General features: G+C 37.0%; 1 protein-coding gene across 8 annotated transcripts in view; it reads right to left on the bottom strand.

The window, feature by feature from the left end:
• naaladl2 (N-acetylated alpha-linked acidic dipeptidase like 2) overlaps positions 1–27,425 on the bottom strand; it is a 321,301-nt gene that overhangs the window by 167,960 nt on the left and 125,916 nt on the right. For all 8 annotated transcript variants that reach the window (XR_013795866.1, XM_079597224.1, XM_079597227.1 and 5 more), the window contains 2 exons: positions 11,331–11,592; positions 5,379–5,498 (listed from right to left, as the gene is read on the bottom strand). Coding sequence is in view for 7 of the 8 variants with exons in the window: in XM_079597224.1 (XP_079453350.1) it covers positions 5,379–5,498; positions 11,331–11,592 (382 nt within the window). In the remaining variant the exon portion in view is untranslated. The remainder of the gene's footprint in view (positions 1–5,378; positions 5,499–11,330; positions 11,593–27,425) is intronic.

Below are 27,425 nucleotides of genomic sequence, written 5' to 3'. Positions count from 1 at the left end.
TCTCGTTGTAAACAAACACCGCATCAGCTCACGTGTGAGTTTGCTTCCGCACATATGTCATTATGTGACAGCAAGCTCGCGCTTTAGACTGTCGTGAATGCGCTCAAGATCGTTTGCAGCGGCTGTGAATTTCAGGTAATAATAATGTAAATAATGTTTCTTGCACAGACCGATCGTTTTGCTTCATAAGACCTTAATGTATCGTCAGGAGCCACGGGTATTCATTTTGTTTTGCCTGTATATGTTTCCCCCCCCCCTCAAAGTGATGGCAGCCATTGACTTGCATTATATGAATCACCAAGGACCACAGTTTCAGCAAAAAATATTCTTATTGTTCAACTGAAGACAAATGAAAGAAAAACTGAAGAAAAGCAACATTTTCATTTTTGGGTCAACTATCCCTTTAATATAGATGTTTATATATACAAACAAATATGTAGGCTATATATGAAGGTGAATGTAAGTGTTTCCCACATGCTATTCATATAATATTATGAATATTAATAAAAAAATATATATATTTGGCAAGGCAAGGTAAATTTTACACAATTACTTTCAATTTGACGAAATATGTATGTCTCTGTCTGTGTGTCTCTGTGTGTGTGTGTGTGTGTGTGTGTGTGTGTGTGTGTGTGTGTGTGTGTGTGGCTGGTAAAATAAGTCGGAATGCCACAGGCTAATTACGAGCTACAGGCAAAACAAGTGAAAAATGTCAATTTTGGAAGAATTTGAGGTTTTCACAAAAATGCTCCCAATGCTCCCAATAGCAATTAAACATAAAAAAGTATCTTTATCTGTACATTTTTCTTTAAATGCAAATATATTCCTTGGCTTTGAACTTTGAGCGTTGTAACTTTGCAGATGATGTTTATGCTCAAACAGCAACGACCTACTGGTTGGAGATGTGTGTTCGGTTGCTCGAGTTTTATTCCGCTTTGTTATTCCCAACTGGACATTGAATGAAATTACTAGAATTTATTCACATCTCTACTATTAATTTCAACGTATCACCAGCACCTGGATTCACTTCCATGGTGCTGTCAAGTACGACTTGCAGTATGTGAGGTAAACTAAACGCTATTGGCTATTTGAAAAGGGGGAGGAGCCATTCAATATGTCCCGCCTTCGCTTCCTGTTTCAGTGGAAATTACATCAACGCATCATACAAAGCTGCGTGTTTCAAGGCACTTCAGTGGGCCTTTAAGGTATGGTTGCTACTGTAGGTGATTTTGTTTAGGAACCTTCAGAAAACTTTATCCCAATTGTTCTCATAATTGACTTTTCTGACTCAATCGACTTCAAACAGGTGTAGATCAGTCATTTAGTTTTGTCTTATTCCAAGAAATCATACATAATTTTGAGGTTTTTTAATAGAGAATGAAATGAAGGATGAAAATAACATATATATACATATATATATATATATATATATATATATATATATATATATATATATATATATATATTCCACTTACTGATTCGATCTAATTTATTTCAAAGTGGAATTTTTACTTAAATATGGCTACTTTTACTCAATTACATTCATTATTTTAGTTTTTAGTGCCATTTAGTGGAAATTGTTTCAAGTGTCCCTGATTGAGGCTCAATTCAATAAAAAAAAAAAAACATTTTCTTGATCCAGTAAAGAGTTTGTCCTATATATCTGCATGTACTTTCTATAGCTTTTTTATGGTGACATTAGCGTTATATCAGAAAAAATAATTCTGTTCATATCTGTTGATTTTCTCAGGGGAGACATTTACGAAAAATACATTCAATGTGTATACTCCTAAAATATTTCCATTTCAGCACCTTCAGGGCAGGACAGGAACATCCGCGCACCCTGGGGAAATCTGCTGGAGAGTAGCGAAAACAGAGAAGCAAATGGAAGGACACCAACAGAACCAAGACAGCAACATTGGAAAAGGCTGTTCTCTGCTAAGTGTACGTTTGTTGATCATATTGTGTTAATGACAGCATCTCACAACTCAATGGACACATTCAAAACATACACTGCACACATACACTACATAAATTCTTGCATTAAACAGCCTGTTTTGCAGCTATATGTGATTTTGAGACTATATTCTAAGGATTCTAAGTACAATTCTAAGATCAGGATTGAGAATTGAAAGGGTTGTTGGAGCTACTTGAGATATTGGTGTGCTGTTTGTTATGAATGTTGCATGCTGCAAAGCATAAACATCATGAGCCATAATTCTTGTTTTACTGTGAAGGAAGACAAAAAAGTACCCTATAAACCTTTCAAAATCTTATAAAAGTGTTTCTACGCCGAATGTTGCGAGTCAAATTTGCATTATTATCTACATTTGGACTGTGTGAGAGCGAGCTGTGTCAGCACAGGAGTGTGCGTTGCGACAGAGATGGTAGATTAAGGTCTCGGATCAAAAGTGCCATCATTCTCTAGGCTAATTATCTGAAGAGGAGCAGTCAAAAAGCTTGATCCTTGCAGACTGAGAGTAAGCACTCGCTTTAAAGAAAATCAATAACTCTTCCCAAACAAATGACAGCTAAGAGAGCCTGGTACAGGGCTCGAATTCAAATCAAATCGAGTCTATTGGTCCCAAAAGTCACTGTTACCTTCATCACACAGTCATAACAATTGAATCTATAAGTATGCAGATGAACGTAACACACTTTCTGTCAACATTCAGTGAATATTAATGAAAACTAAAACAAATATAAAACCATTAGTTCTCTATGTTACACTCTTGCATGTTTTTGCAAAAGAAATGTATCGGAACATCTTTTCATGCATTATGTGGTTGAAATATTTGAGATGGGATATTATAGAAAGATTTTCCCTGAAGTCATGGACACTTGCTGTATTGCATTGCTGCACTTCATGTAAAGACATGAAGTCAACAGGAAATTGTAGATGTAATGTCAAAAGGTTGTTTGTTTTTCAGATTCTAAATGCTTTTATTCGTGCGTCCTTGAAGATGGAAAGCACATTTGTGAGTGACATTGAGTACATTGAATTCAAATCTGTCATCATCTACTGTACATTTATTAATTTAGATCATATACATATAAACATATATATTTTTTTATATTGATAAACTTTACGTTTTGTTGAATAATCAAATCAATAGAATAACCGAGTTACACTCTTCACTGACAATAATATCCTAAAACAAATTAATACATAAAAAGTGATTTTGGGCCCTATTTTAACGATCTAAGCGCATGGTCTAAAGTGTAGGGCACAAGTGCAGTTACGGTGTGTCCGAATCCACTTTTGCTAGTTTAACGACGGGGAAATTGGTCGGCGCGCCAGGCCTAAAAGGGTTGTCTATATTCTCTTAATGAGTAATGGGTGTGTTTTGGGATTTACATGCGTTAAACCAATCAGAGTCGCATCTCTCATTCCCTTTAAATGCCAGTTGTGTTTGTGTCATGGCGGATTCGCTAATTACATGACGGAATTTGATAGTGGAAAGACCGAACAGAGCGCAAACGGATCTGCTCGTTTTTGTTTGTGTTCATGTCATTTATTTTGAAACTCTCATAGTCGTGTTTCCTGGTTTCTTGTCATGTGACTTCCTGGCCCTCATGTGATCATGTCTTGTGCTTCCCTAGTCTTATGTGTCATGTTCTGATTGGTTGACTGTCTTGATTGTTCACAGATGTTTCTTGTTGTTATTGTTGTATAAATGTTGTATAAATATTGTAGTCTTGTATATATTATTGTATAAATCCCTTATGTTTCCATTGTATCTTGTCTAGCTTTGTTTGTGTAACTGCTGCTGGTGAGTTTCTTGTTCATGTTTAAGTTCATGTTTTGAACAATGTCAAGCCAAGTCTTTGTTTATTTTTGTATCTACTCATGTTTGGCTTTAATAAAGCTGCATTTGGGTTCATCTACACTTGCCTTCAGTGACCTTTATTACACTGCTTTGCAGGAGAAATATGAAAATAAGTGTTTGCACAAAAGGAAAATCTTGTCATTTACTCAACCTCATGCCAGTACGAACCCATATGACTTTATCCACCGTAACACAAAGATGAGGGATGAGAGGATGTCGATTGCTGAAGCACCAAAAGCCACATAAACTACCATTTCCAATCATCTATGCGCTCTATTTCAAGGCTTTTGAAGTCATGTGACTACTTTGTGTGAAAATCAGGCCGCAATTCAAACACGTATTCACACAAAATCTTGCTTTCAAAAAGTGCACACTCAAGCAGGTGGAGAAGAAACACGCTACTTGCATCATCAACAAATGAAGGAGGTTTGGGAACAAGTGATGTTACATTTACAATGCAGACTTTGAGAACCCTTGCTAAACTCCTGAAAACTACTGAGGGGAGGACATTCCATTGGGAACATGAAATACAAAGACAACAAAACCAACAGGTTTCTTTCATCGAATAAGCGAATTATAGGACATTACTGGTGCTTTACCCACTTATAAATATCAGTGATCCCCATTACTCTAAAGTAATTGTCTTGGTGAAGGTTTACAGAGACATCATTAAGTAATTGTAAAACAATATGATTTGAGCTGTACCATAATTATGTATGCATTAATCACATATAATGATTTCCCAAACAGCTGCACATTGATTTAATTATACGAAATAACTTTCTTAAATCTCTGTTATGATTAAATGCCTTTTAATAATCATGGTTATTTGTTGGTCTAATGAGTCTAAGTCAATCTAATTTAGTCATTAATGAAACCTCTTTGAAGGGTTTAAATGCATCCACTTAACAATTATCAAGAATGAATGTCAGAAAAGTATTAATTCCTTTGTTCTTAAAAGTTGTATGATTTGTTATATTTACATAAACATTGGCATTTTTTATTTATTTAATGGGGTCAATAAGCAGCAAATAATTCCACATACAAACTACTATTCAAAAGGTTGAGGCCAGTATGATTTTTCTATTGTTGTGGAGAAAAAGTCTCATGCTCACCAAGGCTGTATTTTACTTACAGTAAAAACAGTATTATTCATATATTTTAAATATAATTTATTCCTGTGATGGCAAAGCTGAATTTTCAGCATCATTACTCCAGTCTTCAGTGTCACGTGATCCTTCAGAAATCATACTAATATGCTAATTTGGTGCTCAGAAAAACATTTCTTATTATTATCAACAATGAAAACTCTTGTGCTGCTTATTATTATGTTTGGGGAAACCATGATGCATTTTTTTCCCCAGGATTCCTTTAATATGAATAGATGAATAGAATGTTCAAAAGAACAGCAATTTGTAAAAATGTAAAATATTTGACGGTAACTTTTGATCAATTGAATGCATCCTTGCTGAATAAAAGTACTTTTGAATGGTAGTGTACCTTGATTTGCATAAAACATCTATACAGCATATTAATTTAACAACATACCTTGTAAAGCAAAGGTGCTTGTCCAAGTTTTAGCAGTGCTATTTTATTGGTCACATTTGTACTAGCTTGGACTTGTATCAAATCCCCAGGGCTCCCATACTGAACGTCCACCACCTCTGCCTGGAAAAAAAAAGAAACATTTTTTAAACATTTACATTTTTTAAAATGGTTGAGGGTTTAGTCTCCCCCAGCGTTCTGACCCCTCTCGCTGTCTGTGTGTGTGGAATAACAAGCCTCTGATTTGTAATGTAGTGACTCACGTAACTCACCCCATAAAGCTATTTGTCACATTCATTACAGATAGCAAAGCATGAGTAAAAACAAAGTGAACATCTCAGGCGCTGTATAATGGGGGACAAGTACATATATTAGCCGCCGTACTATAAATCACGCACCAACACAGCAAAGACGTCACAGCTTTGAAGGAATTCAAGGCAGATTCATGGCAGCTGCGAGCCGTGGCGTCCTTCTCGTCATTCCGTTTGCACTATTAAACCAGAACCCTGTACGTGAGATTAAGAAAAGTGAGTACGTTCAAGTGACGAGGGCTGATGAGGTGGGGTCAAACTAAATGCTATTTAAGGCCCGGAGACACAAAGTGGAAATGCATTACCTGTGCTCAATTCATTTTTCATTAGGCTTGGAGGAAAATGAAACATGATTTCGGGCAGGAGAGTATATCTCGGCGGTATCACAAAGCCACAAGACCAGTGAAAGATGGGATTTATCACTAATGTCTGCATTTGCATTATAAAAGTGTTCCGTCTAACCCCAAAGAAGCAGCAGAAAATTGGGAATGGATGAGATTTGCACCGAGAGGCTGTCATTAAGGTAATGAAATTAACGAAGGCGCGCATCGTGGAGAACAAATCGCTCCTGTATACGAGCGACCGGCTCCTTTCACGAGTCATCTCACCCCCGGCGACGCGAAGCAGCCAGAGGAAAATAACAATTGTTTTCACATCTACGTGATTGAGGAGCGCCCCGTAATTAAACATTATTTTGAGGAGAATGTTAAATAACACCCCGATCACACGGTGCCATTAGAGGAGATGGCGGCGACATGTCCACTGTGTATGAAAACGCAACACTCCTTCAATGCTCAATTACATTTTTGCATTCTACATTAAAGAGGCAGCAGAGCGATATTACAGTGAGAATCTCTTGAAATTTTCAAAAGGAATTTAAAATGCCCTCATTGTGTCCATTTGATTGAACTTTTTGTAAATATCCATGTAAGATTACAATTCGAACTATGTCAACACACAAGCTTTGTCGAGGTCTTGCAGAAACGTTTCATCATTTCACCGCTTTATTTTTTATATAACACAATCAATGTTAAATGAATACAAATGACCACTCCCAACAGTATAGCTCACGTATCAAAGAAAACACTTCATGCAACACATATAGAATAGGCATTTTTTTCCGATCAAAGTAGCTATGGGATCAAATCCACTGCATGGCTCATATGTTCTAAAACGGCGAAGTCTGAACAATATGCAATTCTTTATTTATCAAAAAGGCTTAGTAGTGAAGAGAAGTTCATGACAGTGCTGCGGGGTGTCTGTCAATTATAGTTTGATCTTAAAGTTTTTTTTGAAAAAATTTGAGAAATTAAAAAAGCTTCAACCAAAGGCAAAGTGAAGAAGCTGAACTATGTCCCTTGCTCATTAAAACTGTATTAGACCTGAGAAAGTTATGGAAATTAATCAAATCTGCTAATCTATTGAAATATTTGATTTGGCATACAGAATGTATAATACAGCTTGTAGAAAACTCTTTAGGCCAGAGACAAACATTCTGAAACTAAAGGAAAAGAAATGGAACTTTTATTCTCACTACCTGACCTCACTTTCTTTAAGAAATTAAGGGCAGTAATTGCCCAGCGCCTGCACCTGATCATCACTAATATGCTGTGGAGAGAAATAGCCAGGGAGCATGGAGGATTTAACTCATCAAAACTAATTAGCCTCGAGAGCCTCCTCAAACTTATTACTGACCAGAGGTAAAGCCTCCACTGAATTTACCGCAAACCATCAAACTACCTGCAGTTTTTTTTTGGTGTTTGTTTTTCGTTTAGATTTTAAATGATTTGGCCATCTGAACTGAGCAAAATGATTGGGACAGAGTGACATTTATAGATTCCTAGAAGAAATGAAACTGCACCGTGGGATTTCTTTGTTGATTGAGCTTTAGTATATTAAAAGGGCATTCTTTGTTGGTACATGTGATCATTTTCAGCATAATTTGATTGACAGTTATGTTTCCATATTTTACTCAGTGAAGATGTCAATATCTGTGCTTATGCATAACTAATTAGTTTTGGGTAGAAAACATAAAAGATATACATTGGTAGAAACAGTCCCTGTTTATATACAAATTCCTAGTATTACCAACCAACCAATCATAAAACGTATTAATTGCAGGAACTTGTGGTTCCTGCAACCAACCAACCAACCAACCAAACAAACAAACAAACAAACAAACAAACAAACAAACAAACAGATAAACTGACTGACAGACAGACAAACAGAAATATATCCGTTTACAGAAGTAAAATCGGTTGTGAAAAGCATTGTACGCTAAAAGCTGCAAACAAATAAGATCTAAATCAATAATATAATCAATAATAAGTATTATTTATAGCAGAATAATAAGTGTAGAAGACTCAATGGGTCTCATTCACTAACCATGCACATGCAGACATTTGTGTGTGAAATTGCCATACGTTTTCACGAACAAATCATGATTCACCACAAACGTTCAAAAGTGTAGGAACAACTGAAACTTCTTATGCAGAAAGCACTTTTTCCGTGCGGCATAATTATGTTCTTAAGTTATATTTCATCGTAACACGACTTATATTAATATAATAATAATATAATATTTTATAATATTACATATTATATTAATTTATATAAAATTATATAATAATACAACTGAATTTAATCCTAAATATATTCCACCATATAGGCTACAGTGAAAGAGTAAGAAAAGCTGCGTTATACGTAGCTTCAACTGCAAGGTTTCTCTGAAAAAGCAACCCGATTTCACACCAATTTGGACGTATTTTACGAGGTGGCTAATTTGTACGAATTCATATGATCACTCGTTCGATTTTTCAAAAAGCATCACCAGGAAGGACCACCACTAACCCCGCCTCTAAACCTACCCATCACTGGATTCTAGACACGGAGTGAGGTTGTACGAAATTAATATGAATTAGCCACCTCGTAATATATGTACGAATTGCTGTGAGATTGCGTTGGAATAACGCAGATTCACACGTATGTACACCTGGCTAATGATAGGCCTGTAATCGGGGTCTGTATAAAATGTGTTTTTTTGAGAATGTAAAGGAAAGAATACGCGGAAAGCCCTTATATGGAGATGGTTTGGGCATGTTTTATGCAAATGACTAACCTTGTGCATACAGCCGCTCATTTAGAATATTCTAAATTCACTAACATCAGAACGATTTTAAGAAAAAATTAATGTGTTTATGCATGTGTTGTAAATTAGGTGGAGATTTTTTCATGAGAAGTTCTCCTGTGCTTACAAATACGAAATAATAAAGTGTTATTCAATTCAAAAATTAAACCTTATTTTGTTATACTCAATTCACTGGCTCATTGGGTAAAATACAATTTAAATGAAAACTATTATGACACATTCTTAAAATAGAAAAAAATTACACAAAATGAAATATTCTTAAAATAGGGGTTGACTACATTTCTTCATTACTTTGCATTGGCATAATTAGTTATGCTGACCTGACCACATCAGACCTGCTTGTGATATTTACAGTCAAACATCTGTGGATATGTTACTGTGATATCGCGGTGCATCTGTATGTTTTCAGTGGAAAAGAAGGTGAATATTTTAGCCCAGCTGTGGAGCTGGGAGTTGGTAAAAGTACATCATGTAAAATGCCCAGTGACCCATGAGCGGCTCAGGATAGCTGGATGAATCTCTAACGCCTCAGCACGAGATCCCTGGACATTTCATCCATCAAGCCGGTCGTATTTGTTTTTCCTGCTGGAATTTTTAGACATTGCAAATGCAGTTTAATTTACATCAGAGCCTTGAGTATGTGCAGCGTTATGATGGATGACTTTGACCCCCCTTGTGGAGGACGACATGAAAGACCGACTGTGACTAACTCTGAGAACTTTTTACTCAAGCTTATCCCTGTTAGATACAGTGTGTCTGTCTTGAAACGGATAATGGCAATGCATCTTCCTTCGACATTTCCTGTTCCCTTCAGAGACAGAAAGCATAACCTCTAAAAATAACTGGAGAATATATCACACACATGTGTGAAATGGGTTCAGTCTTGCATAATGGATTTGTTTTAACCTTCCCGACAGGATGAAGCATTCAGGGCTGTGAAAGCAAGAGTGTGTTTGCATAAAAATATCTGATGCTAATTCAGCTGCAGCTGTGCAGTGAAGTTGACAATATAAAAAGTCAATAAGCAACTTTATGTTCAATGATTGTTGATAATGTATTATAAATGATTATATTTATAAATTAATAAGTTTCTACATTCAGTTCAAGTCCTTGTGAATTTGAATGGCTGAGAGGCACTTAAAAAGTATGAGAGTTATTATGACTAATATTTATTCCTGTGGTGTTTCAGACCAGAGTGGGCCTATGTGAGTGTCACCATCGGTTGCAGAAGGAACGGCCAATAAATGGAACAACGGAAAATGAGGGCTATAAATACACAGGGAAAAACAAAAACTATGGCAACAGATGCATTAACACATGGAATTGAACTGGGAAGAGGGCAACTCAAGCAAAACACAAACACAGACCAAACGTGACAGTGAGTGGTGTAAAGCGTGTGTGACTGGAGTGAGGAGCAAAAATGTGAAAGTTTCACTTGTAGTGTGGAGTGGTTGGGTGATCACTCGGATCAGGGTTTCACTCACCAGTGGGTGGAAAATGGAAAACCAGGAATGGAACAAGAGTGAGTTCTTTGAGCGTTAAAACTGCTCTTGTTCCACACACATTCTGTTCCAGTCCATGTGTTGCAAACTTGCAAAGCTTGATGCTTTGGCCTATTTTGCAGTCATTTTTAATGCTGGGTAAAAAAAAAAACTTAAAAACTTAAGTCACTAAGACATTTGCTACTTTTATTCTCGTCCAGGCTGCATTTATTTGACAAAAAAGTACAGTAAAAAAAATATATTGTAAAATATTACCAATTAAAATAATATATATGTTTTTATTATCATTGTTATTATTTTAATATATATATATATATATATATATATATATATATATATAAATAAGCCATTACCTCATTCTTTGGTGTCATTATATATATATATATATATATATATATATATATATATATATATATATATATATATATATATATATATATATATATATATATATATATATATATATATATTTAAATATATGTATACATACATATATACATTATAAATGTCATTACTGACACTTTTGATCAATTCATTGCATCCTTCATGAATAAAAGTACTAATTAAAATAAATCTTACTGAGCACAAATATTTGAACAGTAGAATAACTCTTAGTTCTTTTTTCTTTCTTTTTTAAAACAGTACCTAAAAAATTCCTTTACGTGGTAACAACTACATTTTATTCAAGGTACAAATGTCAACTAATTTGACAAAATCAATCTGACAAATTAGGTTACACAGACAAAATGCTATTTTTTTTTTTTTTTAATTCCAGGTTAGGTCAGTTAGAAATATATACTTGAGGTTACAACTGGACGTGTTCACGTTTTAGATTGTGTTGGCATATCCAAATGCATTTACTGGTAGGTTGATTACCATGTAAAGCACATTCCACATTTTTAGGTTGCCCAACATTATCACATCACCCATATCTGATATTTCTAGTACAATTGTGAGTGTGGTATGGATCTCTTGATGGTACAATGTAACTCACCACTAGACTTCCCACAGCAGAGTAGGCTGCAAAGGCAAAGGGTTCAGTCGTGGATGTGGATGGCTGTCCACACCTCTCTCCGCTGGGCAGGTAACAGTGGTTTCCAATCTTATCCACGATCGTGCTGAGGGCGGGTCCGGGATAGCTCAGAAGAGCCGTGTGATTAGTAACCCGGACGTCTTTTAATCCGAGATCCTCCCACCGCTGAGCGATGTACTTGACCTTGAACTCTTCTGTGAGATTGGACAAGTTGTCAAAGTCCCTGTGTCGAAGCAGACACAACAGGAAAGAAACATCAATAAATGCATGTAGTATTTTGCAAAGGCACCCCTTCACAACCCAACGACAAGACGACACTTAAAGCATTGATGAATATGTGCAAGACTCATTATCATTAGCGTAATTAGCACATTGTTGACTTTAGGTTAACATTTGTTTTCCTCAAAGGTATTTACATGGTCTATTGACATGAAGCTGCAGCTAGAAATGTGGGACAGAAATGGAGAGAGGGCCTCCATAATTCATATTCCGGACAAGCTTCAGTTAATGTAACTGATGAATATGGCGGTGCAGGGAATCAATTGTCTCCTGAACAAACGGATGCACTATTAAAAAAGGATTGCCTGGAGAGAAAGTAAATTAGCAACAGACGGTTAAACATGAGAGTGAGAAATGAAGCGCTGCTAAGGTGCTCTGGCAGCTCGGCTTCGCTTATTTCTTACCCGTCACGGCACGTGGAAGGCACAAAGAGAAACATATTGTTATCTTGTAACTTGAAAACTTTGAGAGCTCTCAAGCCCATCAGCATGCCAAAGCTCACTCGGTGATTTTATGGGAGAAACACAGCAGGCCTGCCCATTCTCGCAATCTTCAAAACAAAATTAATTGAAGTGTAAAAGTAAGCCAAGAGCCTCCAGAGACTATAAATCATTTAACTGCATTTCCCCCCTTTATCCTCTATGATGAATTTGCAGACGTTGATCATTGCAACATGACACTAACAATATCCGTAACCCAAACCAAAAATATGGTACAGATTATTCCTCTTCTCTGCTAAAAAAACAAATCTCTCATTATACTACTTTTTCAGGGGAAAGAGGTTACATCTTTTAAAACAGTTCTGATTTTGACAGGACAAAAAGAAAAGAAAGAACATCCTGGCATATTTGTACTGCCTAATATGAAGAGTACACACTAAATCAACAGTGTCTGGTACGCTTCATGCTGAGAGATGTTTTATATGCACAACAAATATTCTGTATTCAATTCTAATCTGTTTTGTGTTTGTGTTGTTTACTTGCAAATTGCACTGTGTAAAAAAAGGAGGTATTCATTGAACATACAAATGTACGGAGCCCCTAACGGGACATGGTGTGGGAAAACAAAGAAAATGAGATGAGATAAGTCAATGTTTTTGCGTTCTCTCGCAAATGTTATGTGTTCAATTTGGCAAAGGAACGCAAAGTTTCTCAGAAGAACGCAAAACATTTGCAAGAGAACGCAAAAGCATCGACAAATAATTTTTCCTCCACTTCATATTGTTTTCCTTCACCATGTCCCTTTAGGAGCTCCGTACAAATTAAAGCAATAGTATGCATGTGTTTTAAGCTAACTTACAGCTAACTTACAATTTTTCAGAACTTTGACCAATTTATTATTTAGACTGAGTAACAATAACAGTATTTCAGTTGTATTAATAAAAAAACAACAATGCAAATTAGTGTATTGTTTGATTTAAATAGTGTTTCTATAATAAATATGTATTACATATATTGTAGGGTCACACTCAGACCTCAATGACAAACAAAACAAAATTAAACTAGACTCAACGAAATGAGACTAAACGAGACTAGACTAAAAACTGAACTAAACAAGTCTACTTGTTTCTGAAAGTTATAACACCAATAGTTAGGTGTTACTGGAAAAACAAAAGCAAAAAAACATTTGGTTATTATTCAATATTATTTAAGAATATTTTTTCAACATTCAAGAAAACAAATGTATAACTTCAGATGGTAAATGTCTTATATACATAAGGAAAACAAAGACGTGATTTTGACTAATTGACTAATTCTAATTTGACTATGTCTACATTTAACATAGTCATCAACAAGCCTCATTTAAAAGACTTATTTGTCTGGGCATTTTTTCTAGATAAACTCTAGACAATGTTTTTTATTTTATATGGACAGAAAAGTTTTCAATTCCCTATTCCTGTTAAAAAATGTGCCACCGTTACAGAAGAAAGTAGTTTTTTGAGTTTCCTTCTAGCTTCTCAAGCACATCCAGTGATTCAAGAGAGCGGACAAGCAGTCCAGCCCAGCATTGAGGCAAAATGACCTGACAGAGTGTGTCCAATCCCTCACGGCTGTGCATGGGTGCCTGGGTAATCTAATTAAAAGCGTGCTCTGCATGAGTGGAGAGGATGATTCCTAACCTCTCTCAGGTAATGCTTCTCCAACCTCCACCCCCACTACAGCTGGCACAAGACTTAAATAGTAACCCAAGACATTACTTATGGAGGAACTGTTTCTTCAAATGATTGTGTGACCAATTTTAGAGTGACCAGTTCGAAACGAATTACAAAGAAATGTCACTTCGTGGTGAATTAGAGGGTCTATGCCTAAAAGTCTAGGATTTGGTACTACATAAAATGGGATCAGTATGGAATAACTTTTATCATTACATTTTTGCAATACCTTTCAAATAATAAAATGATCTGCAAATTAATGCAAAAATCAAAACAGCATTAAAATACAGTCAAGTTCAATTCCATTTCTATTAGCAATTACAGACATGTTAAGCATTAAATGTAATCTTTGATCTTTAAATAAAATATCTATACAAAAATATACACTGCTGTTCAAATGTTAGGTTAGGATTTTGTTTATTAAACAAAGGCCCGGTTTGACGGACAGGCACGGATTAATCCAGAATTAGGCCTTAGTTCAATTAGTGTTTTAAATGGATTTGATAAATGTGACTTCGAAAAAAAACCATTATTGGTGTGCATCTTGAGACAAAACAATGGCACTGACATATTTTAAGATATGTCAGTACAAGTTGCTTTCAGTTAAAACAGCTCAAACATGCATTTTAGTCTGGGACTAGGCTTAAGCCTTAATTGTCTGTGAAACCGGGGTATAATATTTATATTTTATATTATTTTAGCTTTATTTTAAGTTACAGAAGTGAGAACAGATCTCTCATATGAAGAAGAAAAGTTGTAATGCAGTCTGTATGGTAAGAGATTCAGGCTCAATTAATTGCAGAAGTTTAATACTTCAAGAAAAAGGGTTAGAACAAACCTGAGCAGAATGATTGAGAAATATCAATACAGCACTGTCTTGCAACCACTATAATTGATGTAGAAATGAACCGCCACACTTTAGTGTTAACATGAAACCAACCAAGTTTGACATGAATCTATATTGCCATAGTTACATGGCTACCATGTATTCCATCAATGAAACCAAAGATTTTTTTTTTAGGATGGCTTTGTGGTAAATATCTATTAAAAGTATTTCCGATTTAGTTTCAACTCTTTGAGCCTAATAAATGTGCTTTGGGTATACTTGTCTGGATTAATGTTGGGTTTCCTCATTCATTCGCGCAGCACAACAAAACACTTGACTTAAGCATCAGGTGCTTAATAACACCATGGTGGTATACGTTACCTCATTACGAACTCAATATTTTCAATGAAAGGTCAAACCAGTTAACTCTGGGTCCATTTGTAATGAAGATGTATATCATCAACCTCTACTGTCTCTCCACTGACCAATCCCAGAAGAGATCAGATCAGAAGATGGTGAAGATAATCACCGATCCTACCGGTCACAGATTGACCAAATCCAACCTCTTGTCAAGCAATGTTTGCATCAATGACTGATGCTGCTTCTTCCATCTGGAGAAAAGATCAGTCACTACGTCGCACAATCCAGGCTCACAGCTGACACTATTGGCTAGGAACAAGAGAAGTCTGCAAACCCTCCTTAACTCAGCACCATCTGTTATGGAGACTAATACAGACATCAGGAGAGAAGCCCTGCTCTCCTGTCAAGCAACAAAAATCAGCCATTTCCACACAGGAAGCCTGTCAACAAAGCCGCCAGATGAGGCATTATTTCTCCAAGCTTCAAAGCAATTCTGCTATCAGAATGAATATACTGATGTCAAACTACTATAATTCCCTTTGTTAAAAATATACCTCTAAATTGTGCTTTTATGCAAGCGATTATGTTGAGCAAATACGAATAGAGGATTGAATCCCCTTTTTAATTAAATACGGTTGAGTGGAGATGATTGACAGCTGATGTATCTTGTCTTAGACTGCAGGTTGTCACCTGGGTTTTGCTTGGGGTGAAGCTAGCGTGCCGCCTGGATGGCTATTGAACTGTGGCGGTGCTTTTATGGATGATAATAGTGGCGGTACTGAGTCCCACCGTATAAAGGCGCTCTGCTTTTTTTGTCCCCCAGGGTCCTTGAAGGGGCCGTAGCGTGGTAGGTGAACAAAGAGAAAGATATGAGATATTTGTGGAAGCTTTCACTCCATTGAAAATGTCTGACCCTTTTGTCCTTCAAAGGAACATTTCAAAAGGTGTGATGGGGATGGGGGGGATGGGGATCAATAAATGAAAAAGAAAATCAATTTGATTTGCTCTTTCAGTCCCTGAGAAGCTGAAATCAAATTTGCATGTGGCATATCAATTACAAAGACACAGCATTAAAACACTAAAAACATAAAACATTAAAACTGAGCATATTAGAATGATTTCTGAAGGATCATGCAACACTGAAGACTGGAGTAATAATGCTGAATTTCAGCTTTGCCATCACAGAAATAAATTAAATGTTCAAAATATACTAAAATACAACAGTTATTTTAACTCTTTCCCTGCAATTGACAGAATTATCCATCATTTGTGAGACAATGCTTCCCCGCCATTCAATTTGCGGAACGGCAATTTCTGTGTTTTCACTGTTATACGGTAAGGGACGCTATTAAGCATTTTCTGAAAAAGTACTAAATATGCTGATCAAAACACATTCGAAAAAGAAGCAGAAACAAGCGATATCGTATCTAATCATATGCATATGTAAAATAACATGATCATCAACAGCATATAGATCAAAACTGTAATGTTACTGAATGAAATGTCAACCCAGGACAAACTATAGGACTGTGAAGCTGTGGGAGAGTGTATGGACTCGCATTACCCCATCTAAGTTTTGATCATCGTTCTAAATCCCATCCAGGCATAGTCTTTGACAAAAACTTTTGATATATTGCATGTTCAGATATTCATACAATAAAATATTCTGGGGGCCATTCAACTTTTGTGATGGTGGCAAGCAAAGTATTTCAAAAACGCTGGCGAGGAAAGTGTTAACGTAGTAATATTGAAAAAAAAAAATAGCATTTTTGATCAAATAAATACAGCCTTGGTGAGCATAAGAAACTTCATTCAAAAACATTTAAAAAATTGTACTGACCCCAAACTTTTTAATGGTAAAATTTCTATTTTAAAAAAGGGTTATTTTGGATACTGTGTGATGCTTTTTTTTTTTTTTAGGAAAAAAGAGTACAGAGTTTAAATTTCTTATAAAGCCAACTGAATATGAATATGCACAAACACCATTCACAAATGCATTTAGGTCAATGACTCTTCAACATCCATTTAACACATGCTCTCATCTAAAACACCAAAGATGAAGCACGACATCTAAACAACTCCTGAAATACACTGTTGTTGACTTTTCCGCAGTCAGGAGGAAAACAAAAGATGCTGAACTTTCCTTGAACTTAGAAAGGAGATAAAAAGAGACGTTTGGCAAGCTGGAGGCCCTGAACGGATTTCTAACATAGAGAAGACATCTGCATCAGTAATGCAAAACGATGCTCAAGTACATCTGCGATCACTCTCTTTCTCCAAGTGGATCCATCCTAAAGAAAGCATTGAAATAAAACTGGGTTTATGACGACAAAGCTAGCAGCCCCGGGAGTCTGGGAGATGTGTTTAACAAATTACAACCAAGGGCTCCAAAGAGCTGTAGGATGAAAGGAGAGTGAAATGAATAAACATTGGACACCAGTTTTTTGTTTGTTTGATTTTTTTAGTTAGGAGTGTGTAGTATTCAACAATTGAGAATATACATTTTCAGTCACTGTTTTTAAAATACGTACTCCAAAATTTGACAGCCTCTGCGGTCAACAAATGCATGGAGAAAGGCACGCATGGTTTGTGATTACTACAAAAAGCACACGTGCAAGCAATATGAAATGGCTCAAAGTGGTTTTCGTGATTTGTATAAAGCAGGGTTTCTCAAACTAGTATTTAAAAACCCCTGGGGCTTGTGAGAGAATTGCTAACAATTAAATCACAAAAATGCTAAATTAAAATAAATTATTTAAATATAAAAGCAATCAAAACAAAACACTTAAAATACGATTAAATATTGCATTTGTTTACTTGCATGTCATTTGACTTGAACATTTGCCAAAGGGCTTTTTTAAAAATTTAAATATTAACTTAAAATCTCATGGGAGTCATTTAAGTAGGACCTACCAGTATATATTTTTGGTCAACATGGTTTTGCTGACAACATGTTTTGGCAATTCCTGCTATTTCTATTTAAAAATATAAATAAAAAATAAGTATGTTTAGATGTTACATGCACACCATCAACATGACTATTCAATAAACTTTTCCAAGAAAGTAGCTAAAAGAACAATATATATATATACCAAAATAGAAAAAGCATAAATAAATACACTTATAATAAATCACTAAATAATTACAAATAATGTATTAAATAATATGAATAATTCATAATAAATAAAAAAACAAAACCCCAATAAATAAATAAATCACCCTTCACAACTACTGTGTTCAGAAGTGATCTTGTGTGTGTTTTGCAGCAGTACTTCGTTTGAATTATAAAACAGTGAATCAGAAGCTAAAAACAGCATGTGCAAATAAATGAGCTCCCAGTTGACGCAATTCATTCTTAGTGAATCCTCCTTATATCAACTTAAGTAACCTACGGTCTTCATTCATCTGGAGTGTCTTAGTAAGCAGAGGGGAATAAACTCACAAAAACAGCTTAACGCAAGCACAAACAAGAATACAAAGGAGTCAAACAATAAAAAATGGACAGAGAAAAGGTGATTAGATTAGATGTTGAGTAAAGGACGGCGAGAGAGAGCAAGAACGATGTGGAGTAAGAAGATAAAGTCTGGATGTGATCAGTATAATGTATGAGACTCAGAGCTCTCTTGGCAGTTGACAGTTAATAGTTTTATGTTGACCTTCCTCTACCCAATACCATCATTACACAGCAGCTGAACGGCAAGTGTCTTTAAATTACATCTGACGTTCAGAACATGAGAGCAAGGCCTTGCTAAAAACACAACAAAGCCACCGTGAGAGTGTTTCAGACCATGGCCTCTTCACCTGACCACACAGTCTCACACTACCTGGCCTCCTTAACAAACTCCTTTTGGCTTGGCACAGCTATCATTTTTCAGTGAGACGCTGCCCTTTCACACAGATCTCATTGATGCTCAAAGAACAGCCTTTACTGGCAACCAGACAAGCCAGTGTGTGAAAGGAAGAGGTGTTACAGACCCTGATCCATGGATTACTGGAGCTTCTGCCCTCTGGCCAAGCTTTGGCTCACAGCTTTACTCTGTCTGTCTCGTTCTCTCGCTTTCTCCCTCATATTGTTTTTTTACAGACAAGTAATCAATAATGTCAATAATCGACAACAAATGTTTTAGTCGTAACAAAAACGGGCCTTTAAAAAAAAGTTACTGTTTACTTTTTTTATACGTTAAAACATTTAAAATCAGTTTTACAATGTATAGCATACATGTTATTCATACATACTACCATTTAAAAGCTTGGGGACGGTAAGATTTTTTGCTCACTAAGGCTGCATTTATTTGATTAAAAAAACAGTGATTTTGTGAAACATAGTTACAATTTAAATGTATTTTAATTTATTGTAAATGCAATTTATTCTTCTGACGGCAAAGCTGTATTTTCAGCAGCCATTAGTCCAGCCCTCAGTGTCAAATTATCCTTCAGAAATCATTCTAATATGCTGATTTGGTGCTCAAGAAACATTTATTACTGTTATCAATGTTGAAACCTGCTTAATATTTTTGTAAGTATTTTTTTAAGGGAATAGAAAAATCAAAAGATTAAAATAAAATAAAAATGAATAAAAGTATTAATTGCATTAAATCTTACTTAAATCTTATTAATCTTACTACACTCAAAGATGGACACAATTATTGGGACCCATTGCCACAGGAGTATACAAATCAAGTACCAAGCCATACAGTCTGCATTGACACATTTTTTGTTAAAAAAGGGGTCATTCTGAAGAGCTCAGTGAATGAAAGCATGGTACTGTGATAGGATGCCACCTTTGCAATAAGTAAGTTCGTGAAATGTCACCCCTGCTAGATATTCCACGGTCAACTGTAAGTGGTATTATTGGAGAGGTGAAGCGTTAGGAACAGCAGCAACTCAGCCACGAAGTATCAGAGTCGTTGAGGTCCATAGTGCACGAAAGTCACCAACACTCTGCTGATTCCAAAGCTGAAGAGATCCAAACTTCCAATGGCATTAATATCAGCAAAAACCTGTGAGGTGGGAGCTTCATGGTATGGGTTTTCATGGCAGAGCAGCTGCATGCTCACATCACCAAGTAGTATTATGGGAGAGAATGGACAAGGAGAGGCAAGAATACAAGTGCAAGCACACATTTATTCAAAATAACACAAACACAGGTAATCCAAACAGGGAAACCCGAATGCAACCGCATACACAAGGATACTGAGGCAGTATCCTCACAATTATGTTTGTTTCTAGAAAGAAATGGTATCTGTGAGGATTTCCAGTCAGGATTTAGACCATACCATAGTACTGAGACAGCTCTCGTTAGAGTTACAAATGATTTGCTCTTATCATCAGATCGTGGTTGTATCTCTCTATTAGTGTTACTCGATCTTAGTGCTGCATTTGAAACCATCGAACACAGCATTCTTTTGAATAGACTCGAAAATTGTATTGGCATTAGTGGAATTGCACTAGCATGGTTTAAATCATATTTATCTGAATGTTATCAGTTTGTAGCAGTAAATGAAGAGATGTCATATCAATTAAAAGTTCAGTATAGAGTACCACAAGGCTCAGTACTAGGACCGTTGCTGTTCACCCTGTACATGCTACCCTAGGGAGATATCATTAGGAAGCATGGAATTAGTTTTCACTGTTATGCGGATGATACTTAGCTCTATAATAATAATAATAATTTGTTACATTTATATAGCGCTTTTTCTGAGACCTCAAAGCGCTTTACATACAGTAGAAGAGGGGAATCTCCTCCACCACCACCAATGTGCAGCATCCACTTGGATGATGCGACGGCGGCCATATTGCGCCAGAATGCCCACCACACACCAGCTTACTGGTGGAGAGGAGACAGTGATGAAGCCAATCAGTATATGGGGATATTAGGAGGCCATGATGGACAGAGGCCAAGGGGCAAATTTGGCCAGGATGCCGGGGTTACACCCCTACTCTTTTTCGAAGGACATCCTGGGATTTTTAACGACCACGGAGAGTCAGGACCTCGTTTTAACGTCTCATCCGAAGGACGGCGCTCTTTTGGCAATGTAGTGTCCCCGTCACTATACTGGGGTGTTAGGACCCACCCAGACCACAGGGTGAACGCCCCCTGCTGGCCTCACTAACACCTCTACCAGCAGCAACCTGGATTTTTCAGGAGGTCTCCCATCCAGGTACTAACCAGGCTCAGCCCTGCTTAGCTTTAGTGGGCAACCGGTCTTGGGCTACAGGATGATATGTTTATATTTCTTCGCGCCCCAACGAAACGCACCAATTCACAAAATTAACAGAATGCATAGCTGATATAAAAATGTGGGTGACTAGTAATTTCCTACTACTTAATTCTGAAAACAAAACAAAACAGAGTTTCTAATTATTGGGCAAAAAACCTCTGCACAAATTAACCCAGAATACGGTGTAACAATTAATGGCTGCTCTGTCAAGTCTTCGTCATCGATTAGAAACCTGGGTGTTCTCTTTGATACCAATCTTTCATTTGGAAGCCATGTTTCTAGCATCTGTAAAACCGCATTCTTCCATCTTAACTATATCTAAATTACGACATATGCTTTCAATGAAAAATGCGGAACAGTTAGTTCATGTCAGTGTTTTTGGCAGCCCTTTTAGTTTTAGTCTTAGTCTTTTTGACGAAAATGCTTTTTAGTTTTAGTCACATTTTAGTCACTTGTAAACTTGATAGTTTTAGTCAAGTTTTAGTCGACTAAAACGCAAAAAGGTTTTAGTCAAGTTTTAGTCGACGAAAACACAAAAAGGTTTTAGTCAATTTTAGTAAAAAAAAAAAAAAGTAGTCTTTAACAAATTAATTTAGGTTAAAAAGTATTGGAAATGGGCTTAGGTTTGACAGGTTGCAGCAAGTGTTGCAATTCATAAAACAACAGTTAACCTTAAAACCTTTGCATAATAAACTAGACTTTCTGAATAATTAGATTGGTTGGGTCCTTACATGCGCTTCGTGAGGCACACACGCACACTAGCACACACACGCAAGGACTCTCGCTCTCTTTCTCTGCTGTGCGCGCGCTACACATGCGCGCTCTTGCTCGCTCGATCTAGATTCCGGGAGATTTTAACTAATTTGCGGGCAATTCTGAAATTATCGTACATTATGGGATTTTTTTCATTATTGATCGTACAGAGGTCAAAATGATCGTACAAATACGATAAATATCGTACGTCTGGCAACACTGGTTGTTGTTGTGTGGAATCTGGTGCGTGGCAGCCGGGTGGTGGGCGTACCCAAAACAACGATTAGAATGTGGCATTGCTGATACTTTTTTTAGCTCAAAACAGACCGATTTCACGCAAAATAGGCAGAAATGACATGCATTGTGAACGTCACACTTATAATCATTTTCGTTCCATCTCGTCTCGTCAACGAAAACTCAAAAACGTCTCTTCATGTTTTAGTCACCTTGGAGCCATTTTTAGCTAGTCATCGTAACGTTATCGTCATAAAAAAAGGTGCGTCAACGAAATAATTGCGTTATCGTCATCGTTGACGAAAACAACATTGGTTCATTTATTCATGACCTCAAGCCTAGATTATAGTAATGCTCTTCTGGGTGGTTGCCCTGCACGCTTAAGGCGAGACACGGCAGGCAAAAACAGCGTTTTTGTTTTCACTGGTCAATTTTGAGATTTTGGGCTATTTGTCTTCAATAACATGTCTTCTTTCAGACTTGTGGTGAAAAAAAGTCCAAAATACACATTTAGGTCTTTATTTTACTACACTTTGTCTATTTGCGTCTGTAGATTTCTCTGAAATTCAACAAAAGTTGGCGTTCTAAATCAACGCGCTGCTCAGCAATCTCTGTGTTCTTCCTTTAATCACGCACACGTCTGGAAAGCTCTCTCTTCTGTACAATGCTGTCGGATCCAAATATGGTAATTTCCTTTTAATCAGCAACCAATCGTGAAAGTAAAATGGGCATTTAACCCTAAAAGCAAAATCTCATTGGCTGATGTCAATTTCTGACAACGTGATTGGTTCAGATGCATCACGTGACGCGCTCTGACATTTAGATGTGTGTTTCTGACTGTTTTTCTGCTCAGTTAAAGGCCATAAATGCTGTGTTTATAAGTTTTGTAAACATACAAATTTCAAAAACTTGTAATACATTTTTTTATGAACTTCTGTAAGTAATCAACAGAGGAAGTGTCATGGTGATATCTATTATTTTTATATTGTACCCTATTCACCTGTAGTGTCTCGCCTTAATAAACAAAGTTTAGTTGGTCCAAAACGCAGCAGCTAGAGTAGTAAGAAAGTAGAGTCCAGAAAGTATTACGCCTGGACCCATCCACAACGCATCCCTGAATTGCCAGCCTCATCGGCCCTGTGAAGGCCTCATCGACACGACAGCCATCGGCACTGATCCTCAACAAACTCGTCTCCATACCAGCGTGATGACTCCAACTTCCAACCAGATGGAAATGGATAAATGCTCTGAATGTTCTGATCCAATCTGATTTCTGACCTGTAATGCTGCCTGAATCATAGTCATATACTGTTTGTTCGTTGGCCAGATGAGAACTGGCCCCCGACTGAGCCTGGGTTTTACCAAGGTTTTTTTCTCCATTCTGTCACCTGATGGAGTTTTGGTTCCTTACCACTATTGCCTAGGCTTTTGGCTTGCTTGGGGACATTTAATATTCAACAATATTATTGATCTGCCTTACTTAAGGTGGACGATGACGCAATTTTCTTCTAGAAACAAACTTTGTTGTATTATTTTCATGTTATCACTGTGAAGCTGATTTGATACAATCTGTATTGTAAAAAGCGCTATATAAATAAAGGTGTCTTGACTTGACAAGATGTAAAAACCCATGTGAAGACAACTATCGACAAAAGACAACTGACACACAGGGGTATAAATACACAAGGTAACGAGGGCTAAGGAACAACAGATGAGAACTAATCAGGTCAACTATGAAGACAAACAAAGGTTACTAAAGAAACTAGCAAGGGAAAAAGCAAACGGGAACTGAACACAGGGATAGTACAGAGAAACAACAGGAACAGAAAACACTTCCTTAAACATAAGACAAATGGAACACAAGACAGGAATCATGACAAGTGGTGGAGTGGAGTAAAGCATACAGCCACAAGACTCTGGAGCAATAGAAAGTGTTAGGCAGTCTGATGGGTGAGTATGGGTTTGACAGATGCCAGGAGAATGTTACCTGCCTGACTGCATTGTGCCAACTATAAAGTGTACAGTGGAGGAGGAATAGTGGTATGGGGTTGTTTTTCAGGGGTTGAGCAAGGCCCTTACTTTCAGTGAAGATCTTAATGCTTCAGCATTCCAAGACATTTGGATAATACTATGCTTCCAACTTTGTGGGAATAGTTTTGGGAAGGCTCTTTTTTATTCCAGCACGACTCTTCCCCGTTGCACAAAGCAAGGTCCATAAAAACATGGTATGGTCAGTTTGGTGTGAAAGTACTTGACTGGCCTGCACGGAGCCCTGACCTCAAACCTCCATCAAACACCTTTGGGATGAATGTGAAATGATTTTGGATCAATGTACAAACATTCCCACAGAAACACAGAAAGCCTTCCCAGACATGTGGAAGCTGTTATAGTTGTTATAGAGGGGACCAACTCCATATTGATGTCTATGTATTTAGAATGCAATGTTATTGCAGTCACTGTTGATGCAATGGTCAGGCGTCCCAATACTTTTCTCCGTGTGTGTGTGTGTGTGTGTGTGTGTGTGTGTGTGTGTGTATATACAGTATATAAAGTTGCATATTGTTTGAAGGACAAAATATCTTTCAATTATAAGAAAAGTTGTTTCTTTTCAGCCTTACTTTCTTTTTTTGTCATGCCTTCAAGTCTTCACTTGCATTTTGACACTGAAACTCTCACGGAAGCTTTTGAATCAACTCAACTGTGTCTCAGTATATTGCCTAGTAAAATTGGGCCTCTGATTCAGTGTCCTTCAGTAGCGGCATATCCTTCTAACGGTAACATTTTGTGTCCGACCATCCATAACACCAACAGTAAGAGTGGATAATGGAAAGGTATAAACCGTCTTTTGAGACACAGAGTATTATATAGTATATATTTATTATAGTTTTATTATCTGTTCATTAAAAGTAAAAACAAGAAACTATGGTTAGAAATACTTAGAGGTCATGTTGTAGAGGTGAAAGAGTAGGAACCCCCCCCCCCCCCCCCCCCTCCTTAAAATCTGAAATTTTTTGTTCATAATATGAAAGTCAGTAACAAAACCTTTATCACACTTAAACAATAACCGCTGATGTTTAAAATTAGTTGTTTAATGACCATGTCGTCATCTCTTATTTTTGTATGGATGCATTGATCAATAAATCAATTTGAGAGTGCATGAGGGCTTACATTTTGATCTGTTTCTCATACAAAGTGATATTGCTACTTTTAAGTCTTTTTGGTGCTTGAAAGTTTTGGACCCCATTGACTTTCATAATAAGGACATACTGTAAAAAGAAAAAGCATTCTTTAACCTATCAGGAAGTCATACATGTTTGAAACGACAAGTAAATAATGACCTACGCCTTTAATCTGCACAGGTTGGCTTTGTCCGCACAATGTTCATGTTTTTATCCCTGAAATGATTGCCATCATTTGACAATACTTACTGAACAAATAGATACATTAAAAATACTTTTACACCATCCAGGCAAACAATCAAAGCTCAATCATTTGTTTCTTTTCTTAGAACAGATATCTGGCACAGCTTAAGCCACAGCGACCATGAACACATACAAATCAATAAAACAACCGTCAAACCAGCAAAACTTTTGGGTCTCTAATTACTATTATAAATTGTAAGCAAAACCTCCCTCCACAGAGGGTACGTTTGGCCCTACCTACATCTCCATTTATCTTTATGAGAATGGTGTAATTGGCTTAATTTTAGAGCAACTTTGTAGTAGATTCAGCCACTAATCGCAGAGAACTGTACACACAAGGGGATAGACGGGGTAAAGGAGGAACAATTAAATGAAAAAATACTCATCCAAGATCAGATCTTCATAGATAACGTGTGAGTTGCATCAGCATATCTACAACAGTAGGCTCACGTTTTAGTGGCTCTACACAGAAAATCAAGTAATTTACTACATGGTATACTTTAATAACAGTCATAAATTATATAATAGGCTATCAGAAGTGTGCCATCGAGAACTATAACAAACTTCATCATCATGGAATCCATGAAAGCGCCACATGCACAGAATGTGTTACACCATCAAACCCTCAGAGAGCTGAAGTGCTGATGAGAATCCAATGCATAGACTTGCAAACAATGTTATAAATCATTTCGCACATTCTTAATCATGTATTTTCTTGGGAATAAGCAGTGTGATCAATGGCAGAGTTAATGGGGAAAAAAGTTCCTATTAACGTTATGATTATGTCTTAATTGAGCAAACAAAATGGAAGGAAACACTGAAAATTGACTGTGGTAAGAGGAGTCACGACTGGTGCATGTTGATGCCTCTATAGGCTCCCACTGCATGTTAATGCGGTAGAAGAGGGTGTGCGTGTGTGTTTAAGTGTGTGTGTGTGTGATTGATGGTCTTAAAACCATAGCCCTGTGTGCGATGCCCTGGAGACCCAGCCATAAACACACAGCCTCGGCTCAGCAATGTATCTGAGCCTCTGACAACCCTCCTTTCCTCTTTCCCAGAACTCCTGCTAACCCTCCTTTTCTTTGCCACCATCTCCTTTTTTCTCTTTTCCAAGCTTAACTACAGGTCTCCACTGCAAATATGCAGTAATTGTCTTCATTTTCCTGCATTCTGCCACATTAGCACCAAGGGCCACATTAAACCCGGTGTGTGTAACAGAGAGAATGCATTATGGATCAATGAATGCAAAGGGGGATTTGTGAGACTATTAGCACTTCAAAGGGGCAAACAGAGGAGTTGCGATGCGGTACAGTGTAAACACAAAATGCTGGAGATTAGACGACCAGGTGAGGAACGTCCTGTGCAAGGGGTCACCGTTATCGCTCCCGACACACACCGCCGGACTTTGTGATCAGCCTAAGATCATTTGCAAAGAACTGACTAAGAACAGAACTATTTTTTACTGAGACTGACAGAAAAGCAACGGGACTTGAGTGCTTGAGATTCTGAGGGCAGCGGGAGGATGGAGAGGTCTCCGGATTTCTCCCTGAACTCACAGTTGGTCTTCCCAAGGGCCTTAAAGTGTGGAAGTGACACTCCATTTAAACTCTACAGTGTGAGTGTGTGTCTGTGGTCATTCAGTCTCTGTAGGAAAGGCTGAATATTATTAAATGCGAGTACAGAAATAAGTTGGGCAGGATTCTGAACTAAAATTCTAAAATGAGGGATCTATCTATCTATCTATCTATCTATCTATCTATCTATCTATCTGTCTGTCTGTCTGTCTGTCTGTCTGTCTGTCTGTCTGTC

The sequence above is a fragment of the Phoxinus phoxinus genome (assembly GCF_949152265.1).
Source record: "Phoxinus phoxinus genome assembly, chromosome: 22".
Lineage (NCBI taxonomy): Eukaryota > Metazoa > Chordata > Actinopteri > Cypriniformes > Leuciscidae > Phoxinus > Phoxinus phoxinus.
The sequence above is the reverse complement of the archived record's forward strand: the minus strand, read 5'-3'. Positions and strand labels throughout refer to the sequence as shown.